Source organism: Ptychodera flava, chromosome 21 (genome assembly GCF_041260155.1).
Source record: "Ptychodera flava strain L36383 chromosome 21, AS_Pfla_20210202, whole genome shotgun sequence".
Lineage (NCBI taxonomy): Eukaryota > Metazoa > Hemichordata > Enteropneusta > Ptychoderidae > Ptychodera > Ptychodera flava.
Window position 1 is genome coordinate 27,419,820 of NC_091948.1, and position 16,410 is coordinate 27,436,229.

The 16,410-nt window shown below is 39.7% G+C and overlaps 1 protein-coding gene across 17 annotated transcripts in view; it reads left to right on the forward strand.

The window, feature by feature from the left end:
* The window catches only part of LOC139121890 (rho guanine nucleotide exchange factor 18-like), a 143,551-nt gene that overhangs the window by 79,661 nt on the left and 47,480 nt on the right, over positions 1–16,410 (forward strand). For all 17 annotated transcript variants that reach the window (XM_070687168.1, XM_070687176.1, XM_070687178.1 and 14 more), the window contains 4 exons: positions 6,265–6,474; positions 7,252–7,334; positions 9,323–9,410; positions 12,158–12,566. In XM_070687168.1, the coding sequence (XP_070543269.1) occupies positions 6,265–6,474; positions 7,252–7,334; positions 9,323–9,410; positions 12,158–12,566 (790 nt within the window). The remainder of the gene's footprint in view (positions 1–6,264; positions 6,475–7,251; positions 7,335–9,322; positions 9,411–12,157; positions 12,567–16,410) is intronic.

Below are 16,410 nucleotides of genomic sequence, written 5' to 3' on the forward strand. Positions count from 1 at the left end.
ACGAATATCACTGGACCCAGAGAATCCGTCTGTTGCCACCGTTGTATCACAGCCAACCCGGAAGTCCATAAACACTCTCGGCAGCTGGTTAGCTACATTCGGGACCTTCGCTGCTTATCGAGCGTATTTTTTTCCCGAGGAAGCAATCCATCTGATCAACTACATGCGTTTCATTGGTATGAAGTCAGATTCCTACAAACCAGAGGCGTGGCTCTCATATGACAAGGCATTTCGGCTAGACGCTTCCAGGTACCCCGACCTTAGAAGCTGGAGCAGCCCAGACCCAGCGCACGACTATACCTTCTTCCAACAAAGTCCCCATTTATTACTGCCACTTTGCTACGAATGCAACAACAGAGGCCATACAAGACCTGACTGCCCTCTAGCATCGAAACGCCAACTATCTTCCAAACCATTCAACCCAGACTACCAACCACACGATGGTGCAGCTTACGGGAAAGTCTACAACCAGATTTGTAAAGACTACAACCGCGGCATTTGCAGAACACCTTGCTCCAGAGGTAGAATACATACCTGCAGCATCTGCCATGCAAACGACCACATCGCCACCTACCATCAAGCCCAACCACCACAACAGCACCAACCTCGACAGCCCTTTCGTAACAGCAAACAACCAACACCACAGCCCTTTCGACCAGCTGATCAAAACACAAGACAGTATCAAAACAACATTCCCAACAACACCTCTCAGAACTGAAGTTTTCGCCAGGGAACTCCACAACCACCCAGATAAACAATTTATAGCCAGCATTCTCTACAATATCTCCCATGGCGCCAATCTAGGGTTCACCGGCTTGCAACATCCAAGAAATACACCCAATGCAAGGACAGCACTTTCATCACCACAAATCATCACAGACGCCATCCTGAAAGAAGTAAGACTCGGTCACACCATAGGGCCGTTCCTTCAACCACCACTACCCAACTTCGTCACAAATTCCCTCGGGCTAAGAATGAAGAAGAATGGCGATGCCAGACTCATCATGGACCTTTCCCGGCCATTCGAAGACAGCGTTAACGACCACATATCCAAAGACGAGCATACCCTCAAGTACTCCACGGTGGACAATGCCATAGCCCTCATAACTAAAAATGGTCCAGGTACTCTTATGGCGAAAATCGATATTAAACATGCTTTTCGGCTCTGCCCTGTTCGTAAGGAAGACTGGCATCTCCTGGGCTTTGAATGGCAGGGCTACTACTTCTTCGACCGTGTCTTACCTTTCGGACTTCGCTCTGCACCATATCTATTCAACATGATCGCATCAGCCATAGAGTGGATCATCCAACAACGGGCCAACACCGATGATCTCCTACATTATCTCGACGACTTCTTCACCGTTGGTCCTCCCAATACCAGCATTTGCCATCATAATATGCAGGTCATGCTCCACACCTGCAGAGAACTGGGGGCACCCATAGCCCCAGACAAGGTTGAGGGACCAGTACCAGTTATCACCTTCCTGGGCATAGAGCTTGACTCCATCAACATGGTAATCCGCCTCCCAAAGGACAAGTTCGAAGAACTCACATCAACAATCCCCAATGGTTACTGCAAACATCGTGTACCAAACGCCAGCTACTGTCACTTATCGGGACTCTAAGCTTTGCATGTAAATGCATCCCATCCGGCCGTATTTTCCTCAGACGGATGATCAACCTCAGTACCACCACCCGAAATATCAAAGATACAATCAGCCGTACAGACGAATTTAGAGCAGATAGAGAATGGTGGCATGAATTCCTGCCCTCATGGAATGGTTCTGCAAGCTTCCTGCAGCCGACTTGGACCCCTGCCAGCAAGCTCGAAATATTCACAGACGCATCACTCACAATAGGCTGTGGAGCCTACTTTAATGGACAATGGTTCGCATACCCTTGGCCCCCCTCACAGAACTCGACTGAGCGACCTTCCATTGCATGGAAAGAGTTGTTCCCAATCTATCTAGCCTGCTTAATTTGGGGACACTATTGGCATGGTCAACGTATCATGTTTCACTGCGACAACCAGTCTGTCATCGATATCTGGAAGAAAGGGTCCTCGCGTTGTCCTCACATCATGGAGATCATCCGCGGTATATTCTTCACCTCAGCCACAGGCAATTTCCATGTCATGGTCACCCACATCACGGGCACCACTAACTGCATTGCTGACTCTCTCTCCCGATTACAGATGGATCGATTCCACAAACTGGCACCTCAAGCGGAACCCCATCCAGTACCCTTGGAAGATGTCCTCTGCAACATACCCAGACCCATCCTGAGACACATCAACGGACGGTAAGAAACTTGGAGGAACAAGCCAGGTTCTACATAGCCAACAGCACATCACTCTCAACACGCCGGACTTATTCGACAGGACAAACCAGGTATGCCAATTTCTGCCACACACACCGATTGCCCCCTCTACCGGTAACGCAGCGATCAGCAATTCTATTCATTACCCATCTGGCAACACAATCATTAGCGTACAAGACCATAAAGCTGTATCTGGGTGCGGTATTACGATTGAATACCGAAGCGGGGTATGGAGAACTAACGGACGAACCTTTATTATATAGAGCTCTCCAAGGTATCAAACGACAGCTGGGCGATCCATCTCGACGAAGACTCCCCATCACCATCGACATTATGCGGACTTTAAAAAACACACTACGGACATCCTGCGAATACAACGAACGAGACACATTAATGCTATGGTCAGCCTTCACCATTGCCTTCTTTGGATTTCTACGAATCAGTGAATTTGCATCTCCCACCATGACAACTTACGACGTCAATCGCACGCTAATGGCATCCGATGTTACGTGCTCCGAAGTCCTCAACATCAATATAAAGGCTGCGAAAAACGACCCCTACAGACGTGGCCAGCAGATCAGCATCGCCCCATCAGGATCATCCATCTGTGCCGTCAGGGCATATCGCAACTACCTTGCATCATGGAGACAACCAAGCCCACGCAAACCGCTGTTTACCTTCACCGATGGGACCTACCTGACGAGACAAACCCTGACAAATGTCGTCCGCTGTCTCCTGCGACGAGCTGGTATACCTAACGCTAACCAATACTCCACCCACAGCTTCCGTTCTGGTGCTGCCACCACCGCCGCCGACGCAAATCTTCCGGACTGGTTAATCAAGACCCTCGGCCGTTGGCGCAGTGACGCATACCAAGTTTACATCCGCACACCCGAAGACATTATCCACGCAGTACCAAAAATCCTTACCATGTGCTAACAGACTTATTCATTGGACTCAATCCATTTTGCCTAATTGCCACGCTTCCAGTCTTTTGCCTTTCATTGCTAGCAGCCATACACTGGCCAGCTTTACATACATTTCATTTTGTAGTTTACGCTTTCCAAGAACTCATGAACTTGTGCTTCGAACCTCGAACACTAGACCGCGGACATTTCCGTTTTTGACCAGTTTTTTCCTGATTTGAATTTCATTATACGCCTCTTTGATTGTGTAACGTTTATTGAGCCAAGTAAATTCTCAGCCAGTACATGTTCTCTCATCCCACCTTTGTTCGGTCGGTTTCCCCTTTTCAGTGCCTGCTTCACTTGTGAATTTCAGTCGCTTCCTCCTTCACGTCTCAATATGCTTGCCTCACCTTCTCCGCCACTCTTAATTTGGGGATTTGCTGTCCAGAGCACACGTGTCCCACTCGAGCACCAGCGCCTACACCATGAGGGAGTCGAATCAGACATGTCTCCCATCATGGGGTCTTGGTTGCCATGACGCCGCTTGTGGGGCTCCTGCGTTCGGCAGGTATACTCAGGTAACACGCCATCACCTCATGATGCTACCCGAAAGCAGGGTTTCATCATGAGGGAGACCGAGGCTAAGACGCCTGCTTGTCATACCTAGATTCCCCCAACCTTTTAACGGCATAACTTGTCTCCGTGTCATCATTCAGCATTAAGTGTCTGATTATGGTATAATACTATAATCAACGTTAATGCCAAGATGACCATGCCTTCACCTTTCCTACGCCTGCCTATCTGCCTGGCTCTGTCCCTAACCTTTTAATTTTCCCACACATTCGTTCCTCTCTTTTTCTTGACCTCTGAATTTAATTTTCTCTCTTTTGTGACGCCTGCCTTTGTCCACTTCTCTCCGATCGTAGTCCGATCACGCCTTGACCTCTGACCTCCACGCCTTCCAGGCACAATAGCCTTCCCATTCCTGCTCTCCCAGTCTTTTGCCTTACCCCACGCTTTCCCTTCGTGTCCTTCACCCCTACCAGCTTCCATCCATGCTTTCCCCTCGTGTTCATGACCTCTGACTTTTAGTTCTTGTCCCCTCTGCAGCTTATGCCTTTGTCTTTCCTTATCTTTGTTTATATTTCGTTTATGCCTTGACCTCTGACTTTCACACCTGCAGCTTTATATTCAGCTCGCTCGCCCTCCTATTTCATTCCACCACTGCTTGCTGCCACAGTGCACATCGCTACGCTTTTTCGCCCTCCCACCCACACCTTTCCTTTTTTTTTTAAAAAGCAGCTTTGTTTCATGTTTCGGACATTTGGCATTCCAGTTTTCTCATACGCAGTAGGCAGCCTCATTTATATTTCGGCTATTTCGACACTACTGCCTGCTGCACTCACCATTTGTATTTTGCTAGTTTCTGATTTACTCTTTTCTGTTTAGTTTCCAATAAAGAGTGTAGGGGGATTTGCTGACCAGAGCACACGTGTCCCACTCGAGCACCAGCGCCTACACCATGAGGGAGTCGAATCAGACATGTCTCCCATCATGGGGTCTTGGTTGCCATGACGCCGCTTGTGGGGCTCCTGCGTTCGGCAGGTATACTCAGGTAACACGCCATCACCTCATGATGCTACCCGAAAGCAGGGTTTCATCATGAGGGAGACCGAGGCTAAGACGCCTGCTTGTCATACCTAGATTCCCCAGACCTTTTAATGGCATTACTTGTCTCCGTGTCATCATTCAGCATTAACTCTACATAACACAGCAGAGCTCTGTCAACTGTTGAGTCGCTTGTTTTTTCAAAACCGCTGGTCAGACAGCTTTAATATTTGGTTTACATGTCCCTAGGATGACCTTAGTGAGATAATTTCATACAGTTAGGAAATACTTAATTTTGTGTCCATGTCTATCGTAGCTTCAGGGACTTTGGCCCTATGTTTTCAATGGTGGTGAAACTACGTGTTTTTTTTGAAGCCAGATGTCTGTTTGTGGAAAGACAGAGCAGTGTCATGTTTTGCTAGTTCCTGTTTGAAATGCTTGTTCTGTTTTCCTCAGTTTTCCACTTCGACAATTTCAGTGCAGGTTGCCAAAGCTGTAAAGTGAATAAGAATGACTGCGCATCCATTCCAGAATTCTCTACACTACACAGTGGTCTGTAAAAACAGATGGTCTCCAAATTGAATACCTTGTCACAGAGTTTTTCACATGCTCCTGAAGTGTCAACGTCTTGACGATAAAAGTTGATGAACTCCTTGGGATATTGTTTTAATACTTATCGAGTCGTAATTAGAAATATAAATAAGTGTGATCATTGTAATTGTGAAATACTTGATTGCCAACAGTATACATTTTATGAGAGTTTACAGTAATTTAGTTATGTGTTTTCCATTCATCTTTGTGAAGGCAGAATTGTATGCTTTGCAAAGTACTTCACAGCGTTATGACTGATATCGTGCAGAGACAAGACTTGCTTTTGATATTACTTGACAGTAAATTTAAGAAAAGCTTCACAGAAAGTTTTTAGTTCTTTACTCAAAGAAAGGGGTACAGGCAAAATTACTGTTCGATATTTTTAGTATTCAAAAGAGCAGATTTTGATGTTTAACCCTTTGAACGCCAAAGTCAATTTTTGTCACCTTCAGAAAATGTAGCCGAGTCAAGTTTTTTCGGATTTTTGCCAAAATTTTGATAAAAACTGTAGCCAATGAAATGTTATGTCCATTTGGTCAAAAATTGTCAAACGATTACAGAAAAATTCATAAAAATTGGTAAAATGTTGCAATCAAATTTTGGTGGGAAAAAATTACATCACTCAAAGGGTTGATCTTCTCAAAACAGTATTTTTAAGAATGACCATGTGTAAAATATCATTTCTGTTTATAATCTGCATACCTACATTTCTTTGAGGACAAGAAACACAAAAACAAGCAAAGCATAATTGTAGCAGCAAAGTGAAAATAGTTCGTGTAAGTTCACCGTGAAATCCATCACATATTATCTGATGTAACTTTCTGTATACATCATGTAGTTGATGAAGATGAGCATGAAATACAAGCTATAGAGACCACGCTAGCACCGAAGTATATAGCACAAACAGTCCCTCCATTGTTGCCTCATAATCATCCTCATCGTCATGGACCAGAAGAAACCAATAACAGGGGTTACGATGACAGCACTGGACAACTTGCTATCCCTACAATTAGTGTTACAGACCCTTTAGACAACAATCATGTCCTAGGTAGGTGTCTCTCATCATGCCTTTTTAATTTGCTTGATTTCTTCTTATTACCCATTTTTGTGAAGGAAACTTTCTAAAATTTTTCTGCTGGTTTCAATGTCATGCAAGGGCAGGGCTTTCTCTGTTGTATTATGATTTATTTACTTCAATAACATAGGGTACCAGCCTTTCGTTACACATACCTTAAAAAAGCCTTCTGGGAGGTCAAAGGTTACAACAACAAGGATAAAAACTACAAAACTGCAGGGACTTTCTCAGAAGATGACAAAACCAAAATTTCACACCTGAAGAATGCTAGACTCAATCTTTGTTATGAATAAGTTTTGTTTTCTTAGAGGCCTCACATAGCTTTCTAAAGCAACTGGACTCCCTACAATTACGTTGATTTGTAAAATTGTTCAGTGTGGGGTCATGATTTCCTCTCAACCTAGCAGGAAAATACATGCTAAAAATATATGCCTCCAACCACGAGGGAAGCAGTCTTGCAGAAGCGTCCAGTGTGTGTATTTTTGTCCTCGTGGTGAAAAGACAGGGTTTATTTTCATTGAGTAGCGTGAAGAAATTTGACAAATTAACAAGAGGAAAACGTTCAGGTATTTTGATAGGTTTTGCCCAGAAAGTGTTTTTCTCAGCTTCCAAAGAAGGTCAGCCCGGTGACCTCTGCACCTGCGTACAAAAAGTTTGGAATGCTAGAATAAATACCCTTCATATGTCAGCCAGTTAAAATCAAGTCTTGCTCAAATTCCTATCTCATCTGTACGTTCATTTTTCTCGTAGAGGAGAACCTGCGACGTCTCCATGACATCAGCGAGGACATCCAGAAGAAACGTGAAAACAAACAGACGCTGCTTCTAGTGGAGGTGAGAAACAACAAACTTTTTCTGGTTGAGTGTCACACTGTGAGTGATGGTGGAGATAGATATCAAAGATGTTATCAGGATGTTGCATATGAATGAATATAGATGACATGGATACTACATAGAGTTCACAGAAAGATATGCCAAGACCACACTTTTTTTCTGATGAATAGTGGAATTCCTCTGTGGCGTATTTGTCATCACTCTGTAAAATTTATAGTCTGTGAAGTATTGGGCCACTTTGGAAACAATATAGGCATCACTTAGTGCAAATGAGTGATTTATTGAAAACCACAAGAATGATAAAGACCAAAAGGTCAGGATGCCATTGTTGCTGTTTTCTTAGAGGAGGGTGTTTCGCCCATTTGTTCACACTTTCCACTTCCAAGAGTAATTTTTCACTCAGCCATCCTATCGAACAGTTTTAAATGGTTCAACAGGGCAAAAAAAGTCCAAAATCGTAAACTAAACTTGTCATGCAGCCAGGCATGGCGGCATTTGCTTCTTATCAGTGAAAGGCTCTCCCAGTTGGTCTGCAGAACAAATGAAGTTTATTCAGAGTTTTTAAAAATAGAATAGCATTGCTAGATACACAGCCCACACTTAGTGCTTACAGTAATTGGAAGGCTGGCCAACCGTGGTAAAGTGAGCATATTTTCTCACGTTTTTGAGGCACTAGATGTTTATGAGCATGGTTAGGCATTTCACCTTGAGGAGAAAGTTCAGTGAGGGTGCCCCCCCAAAAAAAAATCTGGAGGAGGAGAGGTATAATCACACCATGTTGAGTGATCATGATGACAGGATACAAGAGTCAGGCAGCTTGACAGAAGGTGTAGGAAATATCAGTTGACACACAGTGTGGTGGGTGAGATTAAAATAGCCACTAAGGGTATCCGGTTACAGGGTTGAACGGGGAATTTTTTTACCTCTGTCTGGGCAGCATTTGAATGTAGAGCACATGAACAGAGAGCTGTATTTAGTCTTTGGGGCTTCAGATACAGAGAGTACAGCCACATAGGGAAAATGGTTCTCTACATAGCTGTTAGTGTTGACTTTGGAAAGTGGTATTATTTCTATGTGCCGGTGAGTATAACTTGCCAATTAAATTTAAGTTTAAACCATTGTTTTGTTCATATATGTTTCATGAAGCTCAGAAGACTTTTGCCATTGTTTTTGATTATATAAGAGCTGTTGATCCAGGGGGAAAGAAACGTGTCAGATTTTTGTAAGATTATCATGTATCCTTTCAACAACGAAGATTATTGTCATCAGAAATCTCATCAGGTAACACAAGTAGACAGACTTGTGTAAACAGAGAAAATAGATACCTGAAAGTCTGGCACAGTAGTGAGCATGTTTTTAGATGAACAGTTGATATATTCAGGGCTTATCAGTGACTTGTGTGTGTGCCATACAATACCTAAAAACAAAACCCGGTGAAGATCTGAAGTGTTTTCAAGACTATGTGGATGATCTGCTTGAAAAAAAATTCCTCATATGATTTACTTTCCATTCCCACATTCCAAAATGTTTTCTGCTAAAAACTTCTTCAAAGCCCAACGCTTGAAAGCACTCATGGTAGTGTGAAGAAAGTGGCACACCCCCACAGTATGAAGTACAATACAAACTTTGTTTGTACTACTTTGAGAAACAATTTGTTTCGTAGTCTTAATAAGTAACAGACACCCAAGTTGCAGAATATCATAAAGATTTTCTGTAGAATTTTGTCTGGAAATTATGTAAATTCTGTTCCTAGTATTTGTAATCTGTACTGCGTATGTTTTCGTGCTCATCAACAAAATACAATGTTCTCATACTTTGCTCTTAACTTTTCATTTGACACGGAAATAGGGTTGATATTAATATCTTCCTCTGTGTGTTTTATCTTAGTAATGTTCTGTGTCCTGTCTGCAGTTATTTCAGTCCGTTCATGGACTTTTATTCAAAACTCTCAACATTCATCCTGTTTGTTTTGTTGTGATCATTTTCAGGATATTCGAAAAGATCATCTATCGCGCTACAGTTCGTCTTGTCCATCTCTAGCCCATGAATTGTCCGCGGACTCCTTTCGAGATACAAGTAAGAACTTGGATCAAAAGTGATCTGTTTCTTTATCATGTATACTTGTCTGTAATATTTTATTGATTCATATATACATAGACTACCAGCACAATGTTAATGATCTCGAAGAAAGGTCCGGAAAAACAATTCACTTCCTTTCACTTGCATTGGATTTTTCAAAAACAATGAAAAAAAATGATAAATTATATCCTTATATGGTTCTGTGTAGTTATGAAATCAGAGCGTCGGTAGAGGCTCAGACTTTCAACTGTATGATATCACTCTTTGCAAACATACTATTTGAATAAAGCGTCTTCTACTTTCTACCGGGAAGATATAAAAATGATGATTATTGATTTCATGATGCTAACATGATGGAGTGAGGGATGTGTGTCAGTGATAACAAGTATCCTTTACCCAAGGTTGCTGGTAATTTGCAGTCATCGATTTCATACTGCACGCTCTGTAAACTGTCAGGGTGAGGTCGTGACCTGTGTGTCGCCATAATTTGTAGTTTATGGGTTGTATAATGGTTATTGTTTTGACGACCTTCGAGGTTGCATGTAAAGTTGAGCACTTCACAGTGTCAGAATATGTTTGACTGAAAATTTAATACATCATTCAGTTCACACTCCATTTTGGGTTTTTTTAATTTCATTCATTGAAAAAGTTTGTCAAAGAAGAGCAAGATAGAATTTGAGAAATAAAAATTCAAAACAAATAACACTATGAAATAAATACCTACGTCAGTCTTTTCCTCAGAATGTATAGAGTTTGAGCATTGGTGTCTTTTTTGTGAGACTTTTAATATTAACCAGGGTGGAAGTACATTCAGTTCAGAGCATAAAAATCTTCATTTATAAAATTGACAGGATAACTCTTTCAAATCAGCTTTCTGATCCAAAATAGCAAGGCATTTATGCAAATGTTACCATGGCAATATTTGTCAATTATGTTTAATTAAGAATATGTGGCTTAATCCACACATAGTTACACATATTCTCATAGTAACATTCTTAGTAGTTGTAGAACACTATCATGATTGTTTGCTGAATTTTTTCAGTTAGAGGCATTGATACCCTGTTTTTCCTGCGATGTAAATGTGTGAGCGATTTGAAGTACAAATTACATTGTATGTAAATGGCAGGATAAAACTGTAGCTTATATAATTTGTTTTCCTTATGCTTCGTACACCTCTTAGTTTAACCAAGAAACAATTATGTTTCCAGTATTAACTCAACCAGCCTTTTTTATACCCTAGACTCAAAATGTTTTTGATTATTTCAAAAACAACATAGGAATTTTTCACTTGTTTTGTTTTGTTTTGTCATATTTAGTCAAAAAATGAAGAGAAAATTTGATGAATGACCCTCTGTTCTTTTCCAATTTTTTGTTGCCAAGTTACAGGACAGGTGATTTTTATTTCAGCTGTATGCTGAATTCATGCCATTTGCTAATTTTCTCAGATTGTCCAGAACTTCTGCAGTAAATGTGTCAATCATTTTTTTTTGGTAAAAGGAAGCTACTATAGACTATAGTCTATAGAAGCTATTGGGATGGGTATCCGTCCGGCGTCCGTCGTCAGTCTGTATGTATGTATGTATGTATGTATGTATGTATGTCCGTTTGTGAGGCGTCCGTCCACTCAAATATCTTGAGAACCGCAGTACTTACTGATCTGATATTTGTTGTGTAGATGAAAAATATGATTTTCAGAAACAAGTTTTTTTAATTTTTTGATATTGTTGAAAATAGGCAAATTAATGCCAAAAAAGGTGTTTTTGGTAAAAAATCTTCTTCTTCATAACCGCTGGTCAGACAGCTTTGTTATTTGGTATACAGGTCCCTAGGGATAACCCAACGTAGATTTGTTCAAATTGTGATGAAATATGCAAATGTGTATTTTTAAGGAATTTTTTTGTCATTTTTGGTCAAAATTTGACTTACATTGTATGTAATTCTTGTACTGTATAAACCCTATCAATTCACCCAGAAAAAATAATTAATAAGATTTTAAATAATTGAATTAATTAGGAAATCATCAAAGCCAAAATAATTTTAGTGTGGAATTATCAGAAAGTTCAACTTTTTTTGACAGTTCATAGTGAAATGCTTACCATCTTGGAGGATTAAAACATGTAGGCAACTTTCCTGAATCCCAACTTTGATATATTCTGAACCACCATTTATGTTATCTAAAAGAAATTGCTCATAATAGTTTGTCATGATAGGGTGGTCAAATAATAGAGATAGAGAAAGTTCTAATTTCCATTTATGGTTGACTTGGTAAGGATAAAATAAGATTACTTTTTGAGGAAAAAAATAGAGTGGTCATTAAAAGAGTGGTCAAAGTGATATGGTTTTTATGGTAAAGCTTGGCTGTAAGATTCCTCATGTGCTATTTATAGCAATTATGCAATCTGTGTAAACAGTGCAATGAAAGTGTAACATGATTCCTTATAATGCTTTTGATGACCTTGAACTTCTTAAGTTTCAAACATTTGTCTTCAGTGTGCTTTCTCTGAGTACGTACAGTCTCAACTTATTCAACAGAACTTACTGGTTTACAAGTCCCTAGGATGACCTTAGTGAGATAATTTCATACAGTCAGGAAATACTTAATTTTGTATCCATGTCTATAGTAGCTTCAGGGACTTTGGCCCTATGTTTTTGGTAAAAGGAAGGTATATCTAACAAAAATGTAGTAGTAATAGTAGTGATATTGGGACAGGCTTTTAGGAATTAATGTATTTCCATTTGTTTAGATTTACAGTCAGCAAATTCAATGGTCACAGTTTTACCATGCAGTGATGACGATGATGAATTGAGTTCAGCCAATCACAAAGTGAGATCAGTAGGCTCTTCATCCAACGGTCATCCTGGCTCAGCACAGTCTGACTCTGAAATCCGGATTTGTGTTAACGACGTCACAGTGGACAGTAGTAATACAGATTTTGCGGATGATGAGGCTCAGGACACGCTCAGTAGCCTTGACAAGCACAACCGTGCCAACAAAGATACGGAAAACCATGGCTGGGGTGCACCCATTCCTGCTTCACCAAAAAAGAAGAAACCGAGAAGACACAGCTGGTGTCCACAATCAGAGAAAGTTGTGAAAACACAAAAGAAGAGTTACGAAGAGGAGGATACAGTACTTACACCAAGTGGGCGTGTGTGAGTAAAAATTCTTCTCTTTCATGTTCAAGTGCAAAATCATTGATATGCATAAGCAAAACCACTCTTATTCAAGTGCATATTACAGCAGCATGCAAGAACAGTGGAGCGTGTCCACAGTACAGAAGCTATTAGTTAAGGTATAAAGCCCAGGTTGGGTTCACAGTTCAGTCCACTGGGGAGAATTATTTCTGTTCACTTTTTGTGTGAGCTCAGCTGTTTTCCAGTAATCAGTTCCTTTTTACAGCATGCAAAAGTTGCCTGAACGAAGCCCGACTAATAACATGAAGTGTGGTACTGTGTAGCAACTTTCCCCTCTATACTCGTCAGCTCTGTAATTACAAGTAACAAACAGTAGAAATGTACTTGAATGGAAATTGATCAATGAAACCACCAGGAAAAAAAACCATGGGAACACACCCTGGCATTGCTCATCAGTTCTGTGCAGGAAAGAAGTCCATATGAGTGATTTGAGGGAAGGATTACTCAGAACATTTCCACGCACTTTCCTGTTGTATGTGCAGGCAGCGTTAATGTACTCAGAAGATAAAGAGCAATGAAGTCCAATTTGGTACGGAAACATGCATACTGACGTAAATGCAAAGAGGCGTTCTGGTGTTAAATCAAGTGGCTAGAACATGTTGTAGCTCTGAAATGTTGTTTTAGCTTGAAATGACGTCCCTGCAATATAGTGATGCTGTGGCTTTTACATCACTATTTATGCCAGTGAAGCAGAAAAGCATGGTATTGTAATTGGGGACTGAACCATTATAGATATAGGGAGGAGGTCATGGTATTGTATTTTGAATTAGGAATGAACCATTGTAAATATGGGGAGGACGTCATGGTATTGCATTTATTGAATTGGAATGAACCATTATAGATATGGGGAGGAGGTCATCAGAATGAGGGCATACTAGTTTTTACACCTTCCAAGGTTTGATATTTTTGTCATTTGAATAGCCAAAGCATTGCTTTTTCAAATATTCACACTTTTGTGTTGAAAACAGCAAGCCTAAAACATTTTGACCTGTTTTGTTCTGCGTGTTATTGTCCTATTTTTGACTAATTTCCCAAGGTCTTTGGTCCTTCATTAGTGCAATAGTTTACCACATATTCCCATCATATTTGACTGAGTCAGTGGCAAGCTGGTAAAGTTCATCCACCTCAGAAATTTCAGCCCTGGAATTTACGATAACAACCTCCATATACAGGAATGAAAATCGTTGTTTGTTTATATACTTGTTCAGAAAATTAAAATGTCTGAATGCACAGACTCCGTATGTGACATTGTTCAAATTTCATACATACTGCACAAAATATTCCTCTCACTTTGAAAACAGCAGGATTTCAAGTCTGTGAAAGATGGCTTCATGGAATTAACTCTGAATCTTAAATAAACAGGTAATCCCTATATGTTGGATCGACTATGTGGTCCCAAAGACAGTAATTCAGATGCTCAAATTTTCACCATATTTTCTTCAACCGCTGCTGTTTCAAATTCATTTTGAAACCTGTAGATTAAATAAACTTTTCTTGTCTTTATAAAAAATGAAAATTTATTTTTTCTGTAAAAGTAAATAAAAAGTATAGCTGCCATTTTAAATTTCAAATATTAGTATATTTTAGGTAGTTTGAGTCTCTAACTAATCCCTGAATTTATATGGTAAGACTGACATTTATTCTTGATTTTTAAAAAGAGTGGTTTAGTTTTCTCCAGCAAAATATGAAAAGTCTAAATCTTTTAGATTTCAGTGTGTAGTACCTTTATGCTAGACTTTCTCACATGCTTCCTCTGCAGGTTCAGTTTTCAAAGCTAAATTTAGCACGTTGAGCACAGCTGGGTTCTTGAACTGGGATAACACTTTGTACTCTTACTCCAATCACGCACCTGTCAAATTACAAATGCTGTTAATGACATTTGAAAGGCTTCAAACCTTCATATGGTGTACTCCACAGCAAGGGATAGACCATGAAATACAAATATCTGCTTTTTTCAAATGTCTGTCATTTCCTTTTCAATTTGACAGACTTGACAGCCAAGTTGATTAGAGAGGTATAGTGGGAGTTCATCATTTTTTAATAACCGATAATTAAAAAAAGATACATGCTGCAGTGCCTGAAAAATGTCTTGTGTTTCTCATCAACCTGGTTGCGAAGCACATCTAAAAATACTAATTTTTAGACCAGTTGTGTGAATGTTTGCAAAATATCAGTGGCATCAGCCCTGAATCAAGCAAATTATCATTCAGTCAATTAAGTCAGCCAACAAAATTGAAAAATCAGATTATAAGGTTCGTAATGTTTTATAGAGGGCGCTGTTCTAAATAATCTTTATTCTCCATCAAAAGAGACCCGTTTCCACTCAGTCAGTTTGATAAGAAACCCTACACTGTCTTAACTTCACCTTCCCAGAATTCATAATCCAATTTATTTGTTCATTTTTTCATATTTATTTATGTATTTTTTTATCTTCAATAATTCATTTGAGATTACACACTGTTGTCAGCAGAATGTCAAATGAAATAAGAAATCAGTCAGTTTGCAGTTGAACTGTTATCTTGTGTTACCGTCAGTGCACATAGCCACTTCTTGAGTATATTCTCTCATTTTCTGAGATCTGGTACTGAGTAGAGAACATAGCTCCTTTGTTGCAACGTGTGCAGGATAGCTTTACCAGTGGTGATCATGTATCTTTAATCCTACAGAGAGATCGTTTGATCAGGGAATTGGCTTATAAGCATGAAAAGAGCAAAGGTAACAGTTTTGAGTGAATGTCCAGTTATTGTAAAGTAAAAGTACAGTACAGTAAATCCAGATGTTTCAATTTGCTGCATGCATATTTGTAATTCCAACACCAATATGACTATCCAAGGTAGACTGTATTTTATCCTTAAGGTATAAGCTTATCTATATGGTATACCTGATGAACACAGGGCACGATATTGCTTACAGAAACATATTGGTTTTCTTAGAGGTCCGTCCTATGGTTCAGTAGATATGAGACAGTGTAGAATTGTGTTGATTTGTAAAATTGTGTTGTCTGGGCGTGGTATTCGTCAGTTTTACCTCTTGGGTTTGCGGTTTCTCAAGTCTCTCTTCGAAGAAAAATCATCCTGTACCTTTGAAATCAAAAGTGTTGATACCACTTGTGGTATTCACAGTCAAACTACTCAAATTTCATGGCATTCTTAAACCTATATTAAACAGATGCAACAAATCAGTTACAACAGAATCCGAACTGATTTCGGAATTCCAAACTCCAAAAATTAATAACACTAATACTTGTATGCATAAATATAATGAATAGCTACAGATTGCAAGTCAAGTTTTACAACACCATGACCATACATATTTCTGAAAATATCTTTAATAATTTGAAGGAGAAAGACAATCAGTCTGAATGGAATTATATTAAAAAATCCCAGTGAATGTAATTTTTGACAGGGATAGATGCAGTATTGTAATTGTTAAAGTCATTTTTGCTATCTGTAAATTGTCAGTGGTTAAGTTTGATTTTAACTTTAATTTTGTCCTTCTTACCAAACTCATTTCAATACATTATGTTTTGACAAGAACTTACGTCCACCAAAGAGGGTCACATCGCTATATCTGGCTGGTTGTTTCAGACCATTTCCAATGCCAAACCAGTAGTTTTGTCTTGGTTTAATCAAACCTTGTCTTCTTTCAGATGAAACATTCAATGAGATTCATGAATATTCTAAAAGACTATTGAATATTGCTATAATGTAGAGGCTTAAAGCAAGGATGAACAATACTGATGATTATGAAATACCATTTAGAGATATCAAGAATAGCTGGACAACATCAAGGTTAAAGTCAG